Consider the following 18,435-nt stretch of genomic DNA (forward strand, 5'->3'; position numbering starts at 1 on the left):
GCATACTGGGGAGGGCTGAGCAACAAGTCAGAAAGAACCTGGGACCCGAGGGATCATGGACCCACCTGGCAGTCCTGCCCGACAGTGGGCAAAGAGATTTCCCCTTTATGTAAACTACTGTTGTCATGACAGCTGAACTGGATTCTGATCTAGAGCCTGTCACACAGGTCAAGGCTGTCCGTGGTCATGCTTCTGACCAGAGGGAAGGTAGAGACAGGCACAGAGCAATCTCCTCCAAGAGGGTTAACATTTACTTTAAAAAAAAAAAGCAAACAAAATGAGAAAACATGTCCAGAAAATCAAGACATCAGAATAAAAGTATCAACACACAATAACAGTGTTGCATAGCTTGAATGTTTTTATATTGATCAAATTGTATTTCAGCAGAGTCACTGTAAGAACAGGCCAGAATGAAAAACATTCCAAATTTACAGACAAAATATTGCTGATCAATTAAGATACTTTTCAAAACGACACGACTTAACACAAATCCCTTGGTTGTTCCAGATGGAACGTGAGTTATCAGAGATGCTGGACAGCCCCCCACCCCTGCTTGGCTCCTCAGACTAAAGTCAGACTCTTTGCCAAGAAATGAGGGACCAGCTCTTGGAGACAAGTTCTAGAAATGTGATACATCTCTCTCTCGTAGCTTACTGGAGGCTTGGGCTTAGGATTAATCTCAATTCTCTGGAAGACAGACTCCCAGAATGGTAGACGTTGAGGGCTCATCTCTAGCCCAACCTCCCTTTTACTGATGAGGAAAGTGAGGGCCAAGGGTGGCGTGTCTTGTCTAAGTCTAGTCTGGACCCACATCCTGCCTCTAACTGCCTCTCCCCATTGACACTGCCTCTTCAATGCCTCTGGTTCTATGATAACTTCTGTGAGGAACAAAAAAACGTCAACCAGCAACTGCAGCAACAGCCTCTATGCTCGTCTCAAAGCAAAGTGAAAAATGAAATTACTGTGGTAGGAACTGAAGACCAGCCCAAGTTTGTTCTCTAACTGAACTGAGTTGAGTCTCTTCTTCTGGGAAGTCAAACAACGTCAAGCGCAGGTTCTCAGGAGTGACACCAGGAGAGACCTCCTGTCTTATGTCTGCACACTGATGCCTTATTAGATCTTCCGAGAGCGCTAGAATGCAGGATGTAAATGTCTTCTACATGCATACTCCAATTTCCTGGGCAAACTATTTATCCTGATTTTGATGAAGTTCTTCACTTACAGCTGAAAAGGGCATCTTAGGTCCAATTGTGTAAGTGTATAAGGTAGTGAAGCTGAAATCTTGAACTCCCCAATTTGATCAGTAGCATCTATAATATGTACTTGCACATTTTACTCCTTTTGATAATTCTCTTGTCTTGTCTTGTTCTTCCCCAGGATCGCATGGATTTTGTTCCTGGTCACATCTGCTGAGTCTGAACTACTGGCCTGCACAGTGGCGGAAAAAGGCTGGTGGCAATCTTTGGTAAACTTTTGGGAAATTGATGTAAAATAATGGCAGCATTTCTGCAACCATATTAAACAATGCGTTTCTTTAAAGAAAAAACACACACACACAAACACAAATCTCCAAACTCATTTAAACTTCGCAAGCTTTTTATACACAGGGTGGTGACGCCTTTTTTTTTTTTTAATCAAATGGCAATGATTTGCTCAATATCCTGATGGCATTTTAATTTACTTCAGGCTTCTCTCTTTTCTGGTGCCTGGCTGATGGAATTTTCTGAGTCCAGATTGAATAGAAGTACTTGTACGATATTCCTTTGTGCCCTTGGTTCTCTTGAGGATAAAAGCGATTTCCTCTTACAAAAACCCGTGATTCTACTTCTGTTTCATGGATTTGGGGGCTAGTCACTAATAAATTAATTTTTCCAAGTAATGCATCCAGAGCAGAGTCAGATTCCAGCTGATGAAAACTTTAGCAGCGTGATCTCATTCAATCCTCGTATTTGACCTAGAGTCCTCAGTATTATCTAGTTCGCCTACTTTACAGATGAGAAAATGGAGGTAAAGCTTTCAGGTGACTAGGCCCAGGGCTAGCTGTTGAGTGGAATCAGAAACTAGATCTCCCAGCCCTTAGCTCCAAGCCTTGCTGCTACACTCAGCTAGCCTGGCACCATGCTGACAAGGCTGGGGCTTTGTCATCTCCTGTTGCCCAGCGTGGGTTATGACACTGTACACAGCTCCCCCAACCCCTGTCATTTAACAGTAAAATGTCAGTGGGGAAAAGATGGAAAGAATGCAGTAAATATGCTAGATCTGGAGACAAAGAACTTTAGAAACCTGGCCCCTACGTAAAGGTCTTTACCCATCTTGTGACCAGGAAACGTTTTTGCTCAGTTGGTCTGGAGTTTGCTAAACATCAAAACGGCCTCATTTCAGTGTGCTGTAACATGGAACCATCCTTTTTCTATAAATTCCGTCAAGAAACTGGATACTTAGTTAGCTGCTTTTTCTGGATACATAAAACCACTATTTCAAAATACCATGTTCGAATTTTCACGTAATTTATTTTCCTTAAATAATAATTTGCTACAATCCTGGCACAAATTAAAAAAAAAAATTAACACAGTATTAACAAAGGCAGAATTCTTTAGGACAATCAAAATCTTGGTGTACTTAGAATAAATTAACATCAAATTGTGTTTATATTCAGATAGTCTGATCCTCTCCTTTGAAATGAAACGGAGACCATTGTGACTAAGAGTGAATGCACACGTTTGTTCTTCTATACAGAGACTCATTTATATAAACTCAACTGTAATTTGAATCAAGTTAGGAATCCTGAGAGACACTCACCCGTGGGCACACACACACAACACAACACACACACACACATCCAAAGGCAACCCTCTCGAAGCTGGGTTTCCCATGGTTCAACATCTAGATCTTTCCTCAGAAGGGCCAAAGATTCTGAATATTTAGATGACATCCCATCTCCCCTCAGGAAAATCGTAATGGTTCAAGTGTAATAGCTCAAAGTAGCAGCAATCCATGTATTAGATTCAGTAGTGGATGATTCCAGTCCTGGGCGCTGGGTGTGCAGCAGGAGGGAGGCAGGCACAAGAGGCGCCTGCTCCGAAAGCTAACACGCGGGGCGACACCGGGAGTCCTCTCTCAGGGTCTCAGCTGGAGACTCACCTGAAACCTGCACTGCTCGTCCAGTTCAGGCACTGGTGGGAACCTGAGGAGGGTCACTAATGCAGGGAGGAGGCAGGGCACGTGGACACGATTCTCAGAAACGCCAATGGCAGACGTGGCAGGGAGACTGGACAAAGGAAGGGAGGGCACAAGGGCACAAAGGCACTGCTCGTCCTCTGCCTGGCACCCCATCCCCTGCCACTCAGTACTTTCATGGGGTCCCCCGAGCATCACTGAGGCTGGTGAACACTGTTTCAGCTCCGCCCAGACCCACGGAAAGCTCAGCTCTTAGTCCTAGACACACAACGCATCCAAATAACTCTGAACAGCCACACCATCTTGCTTATGGGAGGCCCACAGCATGGCTGGTGTCCTCTCCCAACTGCCCAAGGATGGTTTACAGGAATATGGAGATGGAGAGAGAGGAAGGCATTAGGACAGGCCCCAGACTGAGCTCCCCTTCCGCTTAGTTCTGTCCAGAGCAGGCGCAGGCCTGTATGATGCTATAACCGCATGCGTTACCTACACAGTTCTTATGTACACGATACCTTTTTTTTTTAATAGAAATTTAAAGTGCCTGGGTCAAATGTGCTCACTCCTTTCCCACAGCCTACTGGTTCCTCTTGCCGCTTCCAGAGAGAAGGAGGATGCCCCGGGGAAAGAGGAATGAACGTCTTCACAGCAGTCTTAACTGGGATCCAGCATCTGGACTAAGCCTTCTTCATAAACGCGAAGGATCGCTTCACACACGAACTTGTACTGGCTCTGGGGAGGACATGAAAGCCCGTCAAGCCAGCAGCTCCACAAACACAGCCTCTCACCCCAGACACAGTTATTCTTTCACCTCATTTATAAACACCCTGAGCTCCAGCTCAAGTTGGGCCCGGCCCTGGGTTACATCCAGGGGCACACAGTGGACTGGACACACCTGTGAGTTCACTGTTCTGTGTGACAAGGGCTGGGGTAGCTCCCAGGGAGGGCTGGGCAACTCAGCGGAGGGGGACCAGCAGTCTGGGGAAGTCCAGAAGGGACAAAGGTCGCTGCAGGGTGGCCCTTCCAGCAGATGCACCAGCGTGCCACTCTGACAAAGATGCTCGCTCAGAGGAGCAGGGTCAGGGATCATGGTCCCGGCCTGGAACACTTGGGTGTGGGGGCACTGGAGGGAGGCTGCACAGGTGGGCTGGGACCTCATTGTGGGGGACCCCCGCACTGGGGTCAGGGGTCTGGACTTTGTCTTTTTGAAAGGACAGCCACTGGAAGTCACTCTGCAGGATACGGTTCTTTTCATTAACAAACCCCTGAGACTTATTTGAGGGATGTGTTCAGGGTGAAGGAAAGCCTCAGACTGAGCTGCCCCAGCTAGGAAAATGTGTCCAGAAGATACACTTGAAACAGTTTTTTTTTAAACTAACAATGAGGTCCTCCATACCACAAAACCGGGCAGAGAATAGTCTTAACAACTTTTTTCTTTTCTTAACCAGATTTCTTGGGTGCGTGCACACTAAGTCGCTTCAGTCGTATCCGACTCCTTGCAACCCCATGGACTGTAGCCCGAAAGGCTTCTCATAGAAGGGATTCTCCAGGCAAGAATACTGGAGTGGGTTGCCATGCCCTTCTCCAGGGGATCTTCCCGACCCAGGGACTGAACCTGCGTCTCTTACATCTCCTGCATTGGCAGGTGGGTTCTTTACCACTAGGGCCACCCAGGAGTGCACATGAATTTAAAACAAGAGCTCCTGTGATGACCCAGTGGGGTCGGGATGGATGGGTAAGTGGGAGGGAGGGGATATCTGTCTACTTATAGCCGATTCACGTTACTGTACAGCAGAAACTCACACAACATTGTAAAGAAATGTAAAAAAAAAAAAAAAAAAAAAACAAGAGCTCATAATCATTAGAGAAATCTTACGAACGTAGGCCATGAGCCTGTGAGGACACAGAGCTGTGTGCAAGTCCCGCTCTCTTCTCTGCTAACTCCTCCTCATCCATCAGGGGTGGGGTGGGTAGGTGTGGGGGTGTGTGGGGTGTTCTGGAGGCCTTTCCTCTAGAAAGCCCTGCCTTTCCAAGTCAGCTTCAGAAACTCTTCCTGAATTCTCAGGCTCCTCTTGGACTTCTCTCACTGCTGCTGAGATTCACAGTCAACTGAGCCAGTCCTGCTGGATAAAAGCTCAGGCCTCTCCTGTTGGTGCACTATCTGTTGAAGGGATGAATGAATGAATAGGGGGTGGTCTTTATTTTGCAGATGGGGACACTGAGGCTTAGAGAGGTTAAGGGACTATTCAAAGGTGGCCCTGTACATGGGGAAGAGTGAATCGTGCACTTCCCCAGAGCCCCCTGCCCCTCTTGTAGATCTAGGGGAAACCAGAATATTTCCTCTTTTTTTGGCCTGCACCATGAGGCACCTAGATCTTAATTTCCTAGCCAGGGATTGAACTCATGTCTACTGGAAGGTAGAATCGTAACCACTGATCACCAAAGAAGTCCCCAGATTATTTCCTCTTGAGGACACCGGCAGCTCTGGGTACCAAGGGGAAGACAGCCCAGAGTGGGAGAGAGTGGGGCCCTGTGAAACGTCTAGGTGGGTGGGGTGAAACCCTCAGGTGACCCCTGCTTACTTCTGACAGAAAGGTGATGATCGGTCAGTGGCTTGACAGTGCAGAGGGCAGTCAGGGCTACTCCCTGGTCGGCAGGGAGCAAGTGGCTGTCAGGAAACAAACTGCGGCAGGAGAAGTGGAGGGCAGCAAGCCGCAGAGGCCAGATGGGATGGGCGTTGGAACTGCTCAGCCCCTGACGAGCTCTGTGACCATGGGCGAGTGACTCAGTCCCCTGGGGCCTTGGTCTCTTGACTTGCAAAGCCCTTTGTACAGGCCTGGCCATTGTTAGTATTTTTATTGTTAGATTTCTACTCACTGATGTCTGCACCATCATGGCGCGCTGGTCTCGCATTTTCCGAACAATATCCAGTGGGTAAACAGGCAGGTTCCTCTCGATCATGCACATGGCTGTTTCCATGGTGACCAAGACACCGGTTCGACCTATCCCAGCACTGGGGAAAGAGAAGCAGAGGCAGAATTTGCTCAGACAGCATTTCTGCACAGCCCAGCTCAGCTCCTCGCCAGTTCCCATTTTACTCAGATGGAGTTCTCCTCCCTGACCTTCAAAGGACATGGAACACATGCTCAGGGCATGCTCCCAAACAGGCCAGAGGCTTATAAAACCAATGGGAAGAAACCCATCTTTCTGTGCAAACTCCACCCCCATCTCCTGCACATCTACCACAGGAACAGAGGGAAAGACGAGGTAGGGACTCTGTTGTCCAGTTCTAGGGTGCAGTCAGAATTTGTCCAAATCTTTGGACAGAGTGAAGACAGAAAGCAACCAGAGCCTTATAAGTGCATATTGAGTCTTGTGGGATGTAGGTGGGTTTGATGCCTGCCAACTGTCTCCAGGCCTCGCCCAAGGAGTATGAGTATTGGTAAAACCAGGTCAACAAGCCACAGTACCTGCAGTGAACCAGGACAGGCTCACCGTCCACTCTCAGGGACCGCACGTAGTTCACAAATTCCAGAAAGTCTGAGGAGTCATCGGGGACACCGTGGTCTGGCCAGGCCACGTACTGGAGATGGGTCACTGTGTGTTCCTCCCCCGTCTGCGAAGGGGCAGGGGAGCCTCGCTGAGTCTATCTGGACTGGTGGGCAGGAGGACCCCGGCCCCCTCCCAGCCTCCAGCCAGTGAGCTCCTGTCTCTGGACGCTCTTCTGCCCACTGGGGATCTCCCGGCCATGCGCCCTGCCCACTCCCACCCACCTGCCTCCCCGATGCTCCCAGGCCCGCCCTGTCTCTAGGCCACCTCCTGCCCGATGGCTCTCCACCACTTCTGCCCACAGCCATCTCTTCCTGGTTGCTCCCATGGTACTTGCTGTCAAGGCCACCCACATTGGCTTTTTTTTTTTTTTAATGGGCAAAATATACATAACAAGAAGTCTACCATTTTAAACATTATTAACTGCATAGTTCAGTGGCATTAAGTACATTGGCAAAGTTGTGCAACCCTCACCACTCTTCCTAGGAGCTTTTCAGCTTCCCAAACTGAAACAGCATGCCCATTAAACACTAACTCTTCGTCCCACAGCCTTGCAGCCCTGGCAACCGCCATCCTACTTCTGTCTCTGAAATGACTACTCCAGGAGTCACATGGTATTTGTCCTTTTGTGTCTGGCTTCTTCCACTCATTACAACGTCTTCCAGGTTCAGCCATGCTGCAGCATGGGTTAGAATCTCCTTCTTTGTGGGGGGACTAGGATTCCACGGTATGAATATACCACGTTCTGTTTATCTGTCAGTGGACACCTGGGCTGTCTCCCCCGTGGGCTGTTGTGAATACGCTGCTGTGAACACAGATGCTGGCTCTTTTCCAGGCAACCTTGCACATCTACTGAAATGCTCACCGGCTGAAAACCCAGACTGACCCAGAAGTAGAGGCCTCCCCGGGCCTACGGTGGATGCTGATTTAGCACCAGCCTTTAACTCGCGCCTTCCCGGGTCCCCCCACAGCCCCTGCCACACGGGCCCCGCTCACCTCGGTGTTGGTGACCAGCATTTCCCGGAACACGTACGCGATGGTGCAGTCCTCTGACTGACAGCGGATGTGAAAGCTGCCGTGTTCCATGACATCAGGGGGATCAGGCCAGTACTGGTGACATTTGGTCTGCAAGGGAATCGCAGGGCAGGAGTTAGGCTGGGCTATGGGGGTGCTCGTGAGTGGTTAACCGGACAGACGGGTCGGACACTGGGCTACAACTCTCTCACTCGTACTAAATGCTCTGAGAGCTGCTGGCGGGGAAAGAAACACGGGAGAGGCCGCTCTGCCCTGCATCTGTGCTGTACTGTTCAGGAGGAAGGGCACGGTCAGCCTGCCAGGGGCCAGGCCACAGCTCTCACCCCTGCTGGAGCTCCAGGAGGAACGCACTGACTCTTTCCTCATCACCAGGTCCAACTGCTGGAAGGGCAGGAGAGCCTCAGACAGACGTGAGAGGCCTTGACTTAGGAGCGACCTCTGCTCCCCACCCTCCCCCACTGCAAGGCCTCTGCCCCTTCCCTGCTCTCAACTCCCCCTTTTACCTCATCCGTCCTTCATCGTCCACTCCTTACCCCCTTGAGGAGGAAGGCCTCGAGGCACGGCCGCTAAGAGTGTACATTTGAGAGCCAGACAGAACTCCATTAGGATTATTCTCTCCTCCTCTGTGAGCCCCGTGACCTCAAACCTGCTACTACTTAACCTCTCTGACTTCCGCATTCTTCACCTGAAAGACAGGACGGCACCTGTTTCCCAGATGGTGACAGAGGCTGGAGGTGATGGTGTGCAGTGCCCGGCTCACTGCGGGGAAGGCGGGGACAGTCAGCGGCCGCCGCCATCACTGTTGTTACAGTCCCGTGAGCGCTTTCACAGACGACTCATACGGAGCCGATGCTCAGCAGACGGCAGAGGAGGAACCCGGGCTCAGTGGGACTCAGTGAGTCCTCTCACAGGAGGACTGCCCCCTGCCCCCACCCCTCTCCCCAGTCTCTTCTTCCCCCTACCAAACCCTAGGGCTTCCCTGATAGCTTGGCTGGTAAACAATCTGCCTGCAATGTAAGAGACTTTGGTTCGATTCCTGGGTCAGGAAGATCCAGTGGAGAGGTATTAGAAACTTCCCTGGTGGCTAAAACAGTAAAGAATTTGCCTGCAACGTGGTAGACCTGGGTTCGATCCCTGGGTTGGGAAGATCCCCTGGAGAGGGGAACAGCTATGGACTCCAGTATTCTGGCCTGGAGAATTCCATGGACAGCACAGCCTGGTGGGCTACAGTCCACGGGGTCGCAAAGAGTCGGACACAACTGACGGACTTTTCACTTTCACTTCCTAAATTCTGCATCCTCTTCCTAGCAGTCTCGCTCCTGCCTCTGGCCTCAAAGCAAAGTTCAAGGTCAAGCTGCCTGTCCCATCATCGATCCATCAGTCAAATTCTGACTCATTCAAAAAATTTTTTTTCTCTCCAAGCCTACAGCTGCATCGACTTGGGTAAAAATTATGCTTACTTAAAGTGAAGAGGGGGTATAAACCCCCAGATGCACAAAAATTTGAAAGAGCTTTCCTATTTTTATTTTCAAACATCACACTCAATGTTTGGAATTAAAGCATACTGCTGGGAAGGTGGAGCTAAGAATATACTTGTAAATGTTAAACCTGAGGGTTTTGGTTCTTGACCACTTCCCAACTCCTCTCAGACACAAAGGAAAGCTGTCTGTAGAACCCGAGGCAGAGTGGATGCCCACCAGGTCTGTGCCCACCTCCTCCTCTGCACAAGGGGTTTGGCTCTCTGCTGCAGGCTTCCTGGTGTCCTGCCCACAGGACAGCTGATGGGAAGCTTCTGTCTGAAATGATGAGCCCATTCAGGGCTGAACCACAAATATCTCTATTTCTAGAGACTCCCAGTGAATCTGACCAGAACGGGACTCTCTTTACCTCTCAATCAAATCTAGATTTTAGGTTGATTTGGATCTCAAAGCATTTGGGGGTGTAGAAGAAAGAGCAAGAAGTTTGTGGACATTCTGAATTTCCCTCCTGGTTATTAAGTTCCACTAACTGACTGTGCCATCCTGGCCAAGATACTTCACTGTTTTGACCTCCAGTTTCTCCATGAATGCTGCTGCTATGGGAAGGGATGATGCTAATGACTATTTTTTTTTTTTGGCTGTGCCTTGAGGCTTGTGGGATATTAGTTCCTTGACCAGGGATTGAACGCATGCCTTCTGCAGTGGGAAGCATGGATTCCTAACCACTGGACCGCCAGGGAAGTCTCTAATACCTATTTTCTTTTGATCGGTATATGCTAAGCACTAAATGGTGCTTTTTATGGACATTATTTTATCTGGGCCTCAAAACAACCATATGAGGTGGATAATGTCACTGCCTCTGTTTTGCATAAGAGTAAACTGAGGCTCAGAGACAGAATCTGCTTGTGTCCTGTCCTACAGATAGGAAGTGGGGCACACGTAGATGTGTGTTTCAATGGAAAGACCATTCTTTATAGCTCTGTTTCCTCTTGGAGGAAACAATGGACCTGAAGAGAGAACACAATGGAAAACGTTTTGGGTGGGAATAAAAGGAGAGGGCAATGAAAGCGAGCCTGTGGTGGGAGTGCCTCCCAGACCCTCAGCCTCTGGGGGAGGCTCCGTGCAGTTGACGTGAGAGCAGTACAGAGCGGAGAGGAAGATGCCACCAGCCACGTGCCCACCGGGAGGCTGCTCAGCTAAACGCAGAACAGGGGAAAAAGCAAATGGGACACGCTGAGAGCCTCATCTCTCAGGAAAGCAGGGGACAGAGCTGCTGGCCCGGGAGGACTGGCTCCTAATCGGGAGGAACTCAGGGACAGTGGTGGTGACCCGATGAGGGACCTCAGGACAAAAGGCTCAGGTCAGCTGAGAGTCTGTAACAGGAGAGGCAGGAAACACATAGTAGCCTGGATTTGAGAAGAACAGGCTTCCAGCCACCCATAAACAACAGAAGTCAGTTCCTGGGGCCAGAGATGGCGAATGGAATGCTCTGACTCACGGGAGATGCAGATCTCTAACTCAGGAACCTGAAGGAACCAGCCGGAAGGGGTTCGATTAGGAAGAAAGGGCTGGAAAACAAACACCCCACCCCACCCCCCGCCCCCACCCAGCCCCGGGTCACAAGGAGACCTCGGAGGAGCTCAGGTTCAGAGCGGACTCCAATCAGGACAGAGCAGGAGGGGCAGGACTCTCGAGAGCAGCTGGAGGAAGTGAGGCCTCCTGGATGAAAGAAAGGGCCTTTTCTCCCATGCTGGCGTGGGCAGAAGGAAGGGAAGAAGGGGCTGCCATCAGGGCAGATGATCTGTCACCAGCCACGCCTGCTGGAGCTCCCTTGACTCCATGGAGAACAATGGCCTTGCAGCTGGGAAGGGCCGAGACAACTGAGAAGGGGAAAGAGCGGCCCAACACAGGTGAGGAGAAAGCGCCCGGCTGCCCTGTGGGTTCAGGTCTTGGCTCTGAGGAAGTGCACCATCGCTGAAGACCTCCTGAGCTTGGGCAGCGGCACCTCCACGGGTAGTTTCTGAGAAAACCTGGAGTGTTCAGCTCCCCTCCCCCCACTGCCAGAGTCACAGAACAGACATGCACACACAGCACAGTTTCATATGGGGAGATTCTGGTGACAGCAAGGCCATAAACATGATGTCTTGTATCTATAAAATGCCAGAATGGCCCAGATTAAGGCCTGCAGTGTGGGATTTGGTAGGAGGTTAGGAGTATTAAACAAATTTCCCTGGTGGCTCAGACGGTAAAGCATCTGCCTACAATCCGGGAGACCCAGGTTCGATCCCTGGGTAGGGAAGATCCCCTGGAGAAGGCAACGGCAACCCACTTCAGTACTCTCTCCTGGAAAATGCCATGGATGGAGGAACCTGGTGAGCTACAGGCCGTGGGGTCACAAAGAGCTGGACTCAACTGAGTGACTTCACTTCACACTTCACTAGGAGTATTAAGCTGCATAGACCCACATGGTGGGAACCTGTTTTTTTCCATGTGTGCCATGAAGAGTGTCTCAATTTGGACCTAGGATAGCTTTAATATTATCACCTTAATACTTTAATTCTCTTTTTAGGAAACAGCAAGCAAGGGTGTGGGCAAGCAGGCCTCGGGTTAAGAGCCTGGAAGGTAAGAATATTTATTTAGACTTTAATAATATTGTCTTGTGGAGAAGGAAATGGCAACCCACTCCAGTATTCTTGCCTGGAAAAGTCCATGGACAGAGGAGCCTGGCTGGCTGCAGTCCATGGGGTTACATGACTGAGCATGTGTGCATGAGGGTGGAGGGTCATGGGTTGGTAGCAATAAACTGGTAGAACTAAAAAAAAAAAAAAAATATATATATATATATATATATATTGTCTTGTGGCTTTTGCATTTTTACACATACCCCCCTTTTATGGCAAATGATATTGGGCTTCCATTTAAGACATATCTTTCAAAGCAAATTTTTTAAAGCAAGGAAAGGTGAGCCAATTTGAAGAAAAATAATAATACTGCAGTAAAAGCTGAAACTCCAGTACTTTGGCCACCTCATGCAAAGAGTTGGCTCATTGGAAAAGACTCTGATGCTGGGAGGGATTGGGGGCAGGAGGAGAAGGGGACGACAGAGGATACGATGGCTGGATGGCATCACCAACTCGATGGACGTGAGTCTGAGTGAACTCCGGGAGTTGGTGATGGACGGGGAAGCCTGGCGTGCTGCGATTCATGGAGTCGCAAAGAGTTGGACACGACTGAGTGACTGAACTGAACTGAAAATATATGTAGTCCCAGCAACAATTAAGGTGGTACCCAAACTACTGTTACTGCTAGCCAACATCTGTATGGTATTTATTGTGTGCCAAGTACTCTTCCAAGAAGGCTGACTGCATTAACTCATTCAATTGCCTCACAAATGCACAATGTGGACATGCATGCTCAGTTGCTTCAGTCCTGTATGATTCTTTGCAACCCCACGGACTGTAGCCCGCCAGACTCTTATGTCCATGGGCTTCTCCAGGCAAGAATACTGGAGTGGGTTGCTATGCCCTCCTCCAGGGGATCTTCCCGACTCAGGGATCGAACCTGCGTCTCATGCCTCCTGCATTGGCAGGCAGGTTCTTTACCACTAGCGCCACCTGGGAAGCCTCCTGAATACACAACAGGTGTCATTCGCATTCCATGTCACGCAGAGGCTCTGCCAGTTCCCGAAACCGCACAGGTAGGGAGTGACAGAGCAGGAGTATGAACTCAGGAAGCGTGGCCCTGGCGTCTGCCCTCTTACTCAGGACGCCAGAGAACAAGACAGGTGCAGGTGATCCAGAAACACAGAGAGCGCAGATAGGACTGCGAGCCAGCTGGCATTCCTGGAGTTCAAAAAAGGTCCCAGTAACTTCACTGCCTTTCCAAAACAAGATCAGAAAATCACACACAGGCACACAGAAACAGAATATCAACAAAAATTAAAAACAGGCAAAAAGCAAGACTCCCAGACAAAGGGATGCCACAGACCTGCCGCCTTGTGATTCCAGCAAAGCCTCTGCGAGTTCTCACAGTAACTAGGTAAACCAGATGCAGGCACGGCCAGGGCTGGAAGCGGAGCTGGGAGAGGCGGCGACTGCTCCCCGAAGAGTGTCTGCAACGCCCCTGACTCACAGCGTTCTAGGAGGAGCTTCTGGTTGTCTCTTGAGGGCCTTTATATTTTTAAACAGTGACTTATGTGGAGAGATTCTGATCAACACTATGAGTGAGAAGAAGCCGAGAGTGAGGGCCGAGGTGAACGATGACAGATGGGAAGCCCGAGGAGCGTGAAGGCACACAAAAGGCCAGATCTGATGGCAAATCCTCCCAGGGATGATAACGACGGACACACACACAGAGCTAATGTTTGCCAGACACCTGTGACAGACAGCTCTCTAAGCTTTCTGTATATATTGTCTCTGTCTCCACAAACCCTCTGAGACGGCACTACTATCTACAGCTTACGTACAGGGAAGCTGAGGGTCAGACAGGTCAAGTATTTATAACTTGCTCCAGAAGAACCTGTTCTGAGCCCACAGAGTCTGGCTCCAGAGCCCCACCGACATGCCACAGTGTAGGTCTCAGGAGTCAAGTGCATGAGTACAAAATGGGGAGACTGATTCCACAGCAACACTGAGACAAAGACCAGACAATTTCTGCTGACCACCCGCTTAATGGCAGTCCAAGGCTATCTTCAGATATCTGGAAGGGCATTGCATGCAAGAGAAGGGCCACTTACTACTGTGTCTTCCAGGCAAGAGAAGCTGGTGGGGTGGGGTTCAAAGCGCTGTGGATTTCAGTTCATTAGGAAGAGGGATTTTTTTTTTTTGGAAAATCAGAGCTGAATAACCCATGGATGGACCCTGGAAGTGTTTTAGCCAAGGTGGGGAGCCATCAGCCTGGGACAGCCTAGGTGAACCCACAAGGCTCTCCAGAATTAGCAGGAATCCTGATTTTGCTCTTTGGGGTGAGAGTGTAGACTGATCTCCTCACACGTACGATCCATTCCAATTCTATACTCTTGACTTCTGGCACAGATCTGTCTGGCATTCTGAACTATATACTGAGGACAGACCTGGGAGGAAGTGGCACATAGATCCCTTAAATATTAATTTATATTTGATTTTTGAATGTTTCCGGATGAACATTTCATCATGAAGATATCTAGATGCAGACAGAAGTTAGAGAACTCATGCTACGCAGCACTCCTTGCACACTGACTTCAGTTACATGATCAGCGATCTGTTCCTGTGAAACACACATGTCAGGCTGAACATGGCATGCTGCCATTGCTCTCCTAATTAAGCCCTTCTTAGCTTTTTTTTTTTTTTTTTTTGCATCAGGTTTTGCTGTAACACAAGCAGAGACTGACAGAGGTAATTTCTTCTACTTTGTATTCCATTGTGAACCTGGCCCTTACACTGCTCTTCTGAGGATCAGCACATGTCCTGGGTGGGTGAGATCACAGCTAACCCAGGAGTTCTGGGGCAGGTGAGGCAAGGGGAAGCGCCTTCCAGCTTGCTGTAACAGATTCAAGGCAGGAATGGAAGGGGCTGTCTGATTACTGCTTAGCTCGGAAAGGCCAGCAAGTGGGAAGGAGAAGGGCTGAGTTTCTCATCCCTGGAGCTGTCCATCAGGAGCTGTGTACAGATTCACGGGTCACAAAGGGGGCTGAACTGGGTGACATTTCAGTAAGGCCTTTTCCAGCTCTGAAGTTCGAGTTCCAGCAGAGAACAGAGTGACGCACGCCTGTCTGGACGTCAAGCCACTTACCCGGCCTCGCTCGGTGAGAGTCGTCAACATGACGATGAGTGATAACTTCTGGTCCCAGACCACTTGCCAGAACTGCGCACAGGTATGTGGCAGGGGTCCCTGAGCGGCAATGTACTTGTTCATAAGGTGAGCAGCAGGAATTTCCATCTGGCAGGAGATGGTTCAGGCATTAGAATCTGTTACTGCCACAAGGTGGACAGGGAACTGCAGCTCACACACTTTGAGCTGGTGACTGTCAGCACACCAGAAGAACAGTTCTACCAAGTGTTTGGCCAATAAGAATAATCAAAGAAAAAGCTACTTTAGAAAATGCTTCAAAGGTGTTTGACAATAATGCTAGCTACTCAAGATAAAACTATGTGAAATTCAATAGGTGATAATCAGAAGTGGACCTACAAGATGAAAAGAGTTTAAATGACCTTCTCTGCTGTATCCTAAATATAATCAATATTGGGAATCTGCATTTTCAGCAACGCATGCCAATCCTTATGCCCACAACTTTTCCTATGCAGGGTTTTCTATCAAAATATTTTCTTTGAAGCATAAACCACATAGGCTTATGCCACCAACTACTGATACACTTTGCTTTCTGCATGGCTGCCAATGTCTGTGCCACTCAGTTGATCAATTTTTCTCCCCAGCTTCACTGAGGTATAAATGACAAATAAAAAAGGTATATATTTAAGGTATACAACATGATGGTTTGATATACATATACACTGTGAAATGATTATCAGAGTCAAGTTCCTGAACACATCACCACCTCACAATAGGTACTGTCCAAACTGATAAATGTTAAAATGTTAAAACAAGTGCAACTGTCATCCCTCTCCTACCCTGCTCTGCTTTTACTTCTAAACTAAGTCTTTTTTTTTTTTTTTAATTTTTAAGTATTTATTTGGCTGGGTCTGGTCTTAGTGATGGCATGCAGGATCTAGAGTGTGTGGGCTTATTAGCTGGCATGTGGGATCCTGCTTTCCCGACCAGGGGTTGAACCTGCATCCCCTGTATTGGAAGCCAGACTCTCAACCACTAAACCACCAGCAAAGTCCCTAAACTGTTTTCTGTAAAAGAACACTCAGAACTGGCTGAGCTTTGGAACAGCACAGTGATTCACTCATTCTTAGGTGGGGATAGTAAATGGAGGTGCCTAATTCATGGCTTGGTTGGTGCTTGGTTAATGGCTTTCTCAGCCCTGGTCTTAGCCACTCTCCACCCGAGTGCATGGTCTTACCGCCCCGACCATTTCAGTGCTCTAATCACAGGACACCAGAAATGCTGAAAGTGAGGGTCAATGAATCTCACAGATGCTTTGGAATGAGTAGAATCACTGATCAGACCCATTCTTGCTGGTAGTTACTGACATCATGCTATAATCTGAGAATTTGAGAAGTCCTGTTTATTTAGATCAGATAAACAGTGAGCTGAGGGCCAAATTTAAATGCTGCACTGCGAGCTAACAGTATTTTTTTGATATTTTTGCATGGTTGCATTTGAAATGGTATATATAAGTACCTAATTAATATTCTCAATTTTGTCCCTTGGCTTGCAGAGACCAAAATATTTACGGTGTAGCCCTCTACAGAAATAGTGTGCTGAGCCCTGGTTTAGATGAAGAGGCTGAGGTTCAGAGAGGCTAAGTTGCCCAAGATGCATTTTCAGAGTGAAATGAATACTTTCCCCACCACAAGTTGAAATTGTTGACGTTTTGTTTTGGGGCTATGGTGGTTTTATTTGTAGTAATCAGATGGGGAGGAAAAAGACAAAAAGTTACAAATGTACCAATGGCCAAACAAAACACCTAAAGGTCAGCAGTTGAGGACAGAAGGCTGAGTTTTGGTCTCCTCTGCTGTTAGCTTTACGACTTTTCAGATGATTTCATCTCTGAACCTTAGTGTCATTCTCCGTATAATGAGACTGTCCTGCCTTCCCTCAATGGCTGCTGTGGTGCTGAGACAAGACCGTGAATAGCAAAGCAGTTCACCGACTGCAAAGCACCGCGCATGTCGCTGTCACGCTTGTTACAACGATTAATGTGCTTTTTCTCATGATCTGGAATTCTAACTTACGTTCACATAACTCGCATTAATGTAATCTTCGTTTCCCTGCAACAATACCCGGGTGGTGTCATCTGTGGAGGAGAAAGAAATTTACTGATTATTCGGAGTGTTATTTTTACCACCCCAAGTAAACAAGGGTTCAGTTCCCAGCCCATCTGCAGCCCTTGCCTCATTAGCATAAACACTATTCCCCAACTGTTCTGAGTTTGAAATGGCTGCAATAAAGACGGTGGTGTTTACAGACACACTGAGAGTCGTTCCAGAATACCAGACAATCTGTTTTAAAAAGGGAAACATTATCTCAGTGTGTGTGGGGGGAGGAGGCATTCATGCCAGATACTCACAAGGCAGAACATCTTTATATCGGTTTTTGTCTAGATTTTGAGGCAGCTTTGCAAACGTGATGGCCAAACCAGGCTTCTTTCTATAGAGTTGCTATATGACAAACAGGGAAGTGAAAAAAAAAAAAATTGGAAAAAACAGCTATGAAGAGTGTGAAAACATACTCTAACAGTAAAGTTTATCATTCACAGCAGCCAAATCTTAACATTTAATAGTGGTTTTATATATTGAGAAAAATCTTCCCAGTAAGAAATTCTATAATCCCATGAGAAACTGACTAAATTCTTCAATATATATGGATTTTTTTTAAACATGAGACTCTTGGGGGAAAAAAGTCATAGGAAGGAGTGTGAGTCACAGATAATGGATCACAGTAAGTAAAACTTCATCTTCATGACAATTATTTGACAAGAGCTAAAAGCGAGCAGAGGAAAAAAGAAAAGAGTTCTGACTAAAAATTAAATAGAAATCATTTACATTAGTCTAAAAACATTTACCTCCAATTTAATGGAGTGAACCACGTTCTTTGCCAAGAACAAGAGCATTTTCATTCATCATTTGAGAAGTATACCTCCACAGTAAAAACATTTATTTCAATACATAGTAAACTTCAATTAAGTATTCCTTTAAAGAGGTATTACCCTATGCATGCAATCACTAGCAAAAATTGTTAAAACCCTCACTGCATATCTAGAAGCACATATTAGACACATTTGTACTGTACCTGATGTCATGTCAACAACAGCTCTAGGAAAGGTATTTAATAGTGTTCTTATTTTGCAAGCAAGAGGCACAGATGAAAAGCTTGGCTCAAGATTACAAACGAGAGGCTGAACTCAGATCTGACTCTAATGCTTGAGCTTTTCTCTTTGAAAAAGAAAGATAGCGCTAAGTCGTGTCTGACTCTTGCAACCCTATGGACTGTAGCCTGCAGGCTCCTCTGTCCATGGAATTTTCCAGGAAAGAACACTGGAGTGGGTTGCCATTTCCTTCTCCAGGGGATCTTCCTGATCCAGGGATGGAACCCG

The 18,435-nt window shown here is 47.9% G+C and overlaps 1 protein-coding gene across 5 annotated transcripts in view; it reads right to left on the reverse strand.

The window, feature by feature from the left end:
* Positions 1–340: 340 nt before the first annotated feature.
* The window catches only part of PTPN3 (protein tyrosine phosphatase non-receptor type 3), a 167,423-nt gene continuing 149,328 nt past the window's right edge, over positions 341–18,435 (reverse strand). For 4 of the 5 annotated variants that reach the window (XM_010808232.4, XM_024995600.2, XM_059889024.1 and 1 more), the window contains 7 exons: positions 17,410–17,500; positions 17,075–17,136; positions 15,006–15,152; positions 7,720–7,848; positions 6,645–6,790; positions 6,052–6,187; positions 341–3,906 (listed from right to left, as the gene is read on the reverse strand). In XM_010808232.4, coding sequence (XP_010806534.2) covers positions 3,829–3,906; positions 6,052–6,187; positions 6,645–6,790; positions 7,720–7,848; positions 15,006–15,152; positions 17,075–17,136; positions 17,410–17,500 — 789 coding nt within the window. In that variant the 3' untranslated portion in view covers positions 341–3,828. The remainder of the gene's footprint in view (positions 3,907–6,051; positions 6,188–6,644; positions 6,791–7,719; positions 7,849–15,005; positions 15,153–17,074; positions 17,137–17,409; positions 17,501–18,435) is intronic. The other variant, NM_001205687.2, reaches the window with a different exon arrangement.

This window comes from Bos taurus, chromosome 8 (assembly GCF_002263795.3).
Source record: "Bos taurus isolate L1 Dominette 01449 registration number 42190680 breed Hereford chromosome 8, ARS-UCD2.0, whole genome shotgun sequence".
Lineage (NCBI taxonomy): Eukaryota > Metazoa > Chordata > Mammalia > Artiodactyla > Bovidae > Bos > Bos taurus.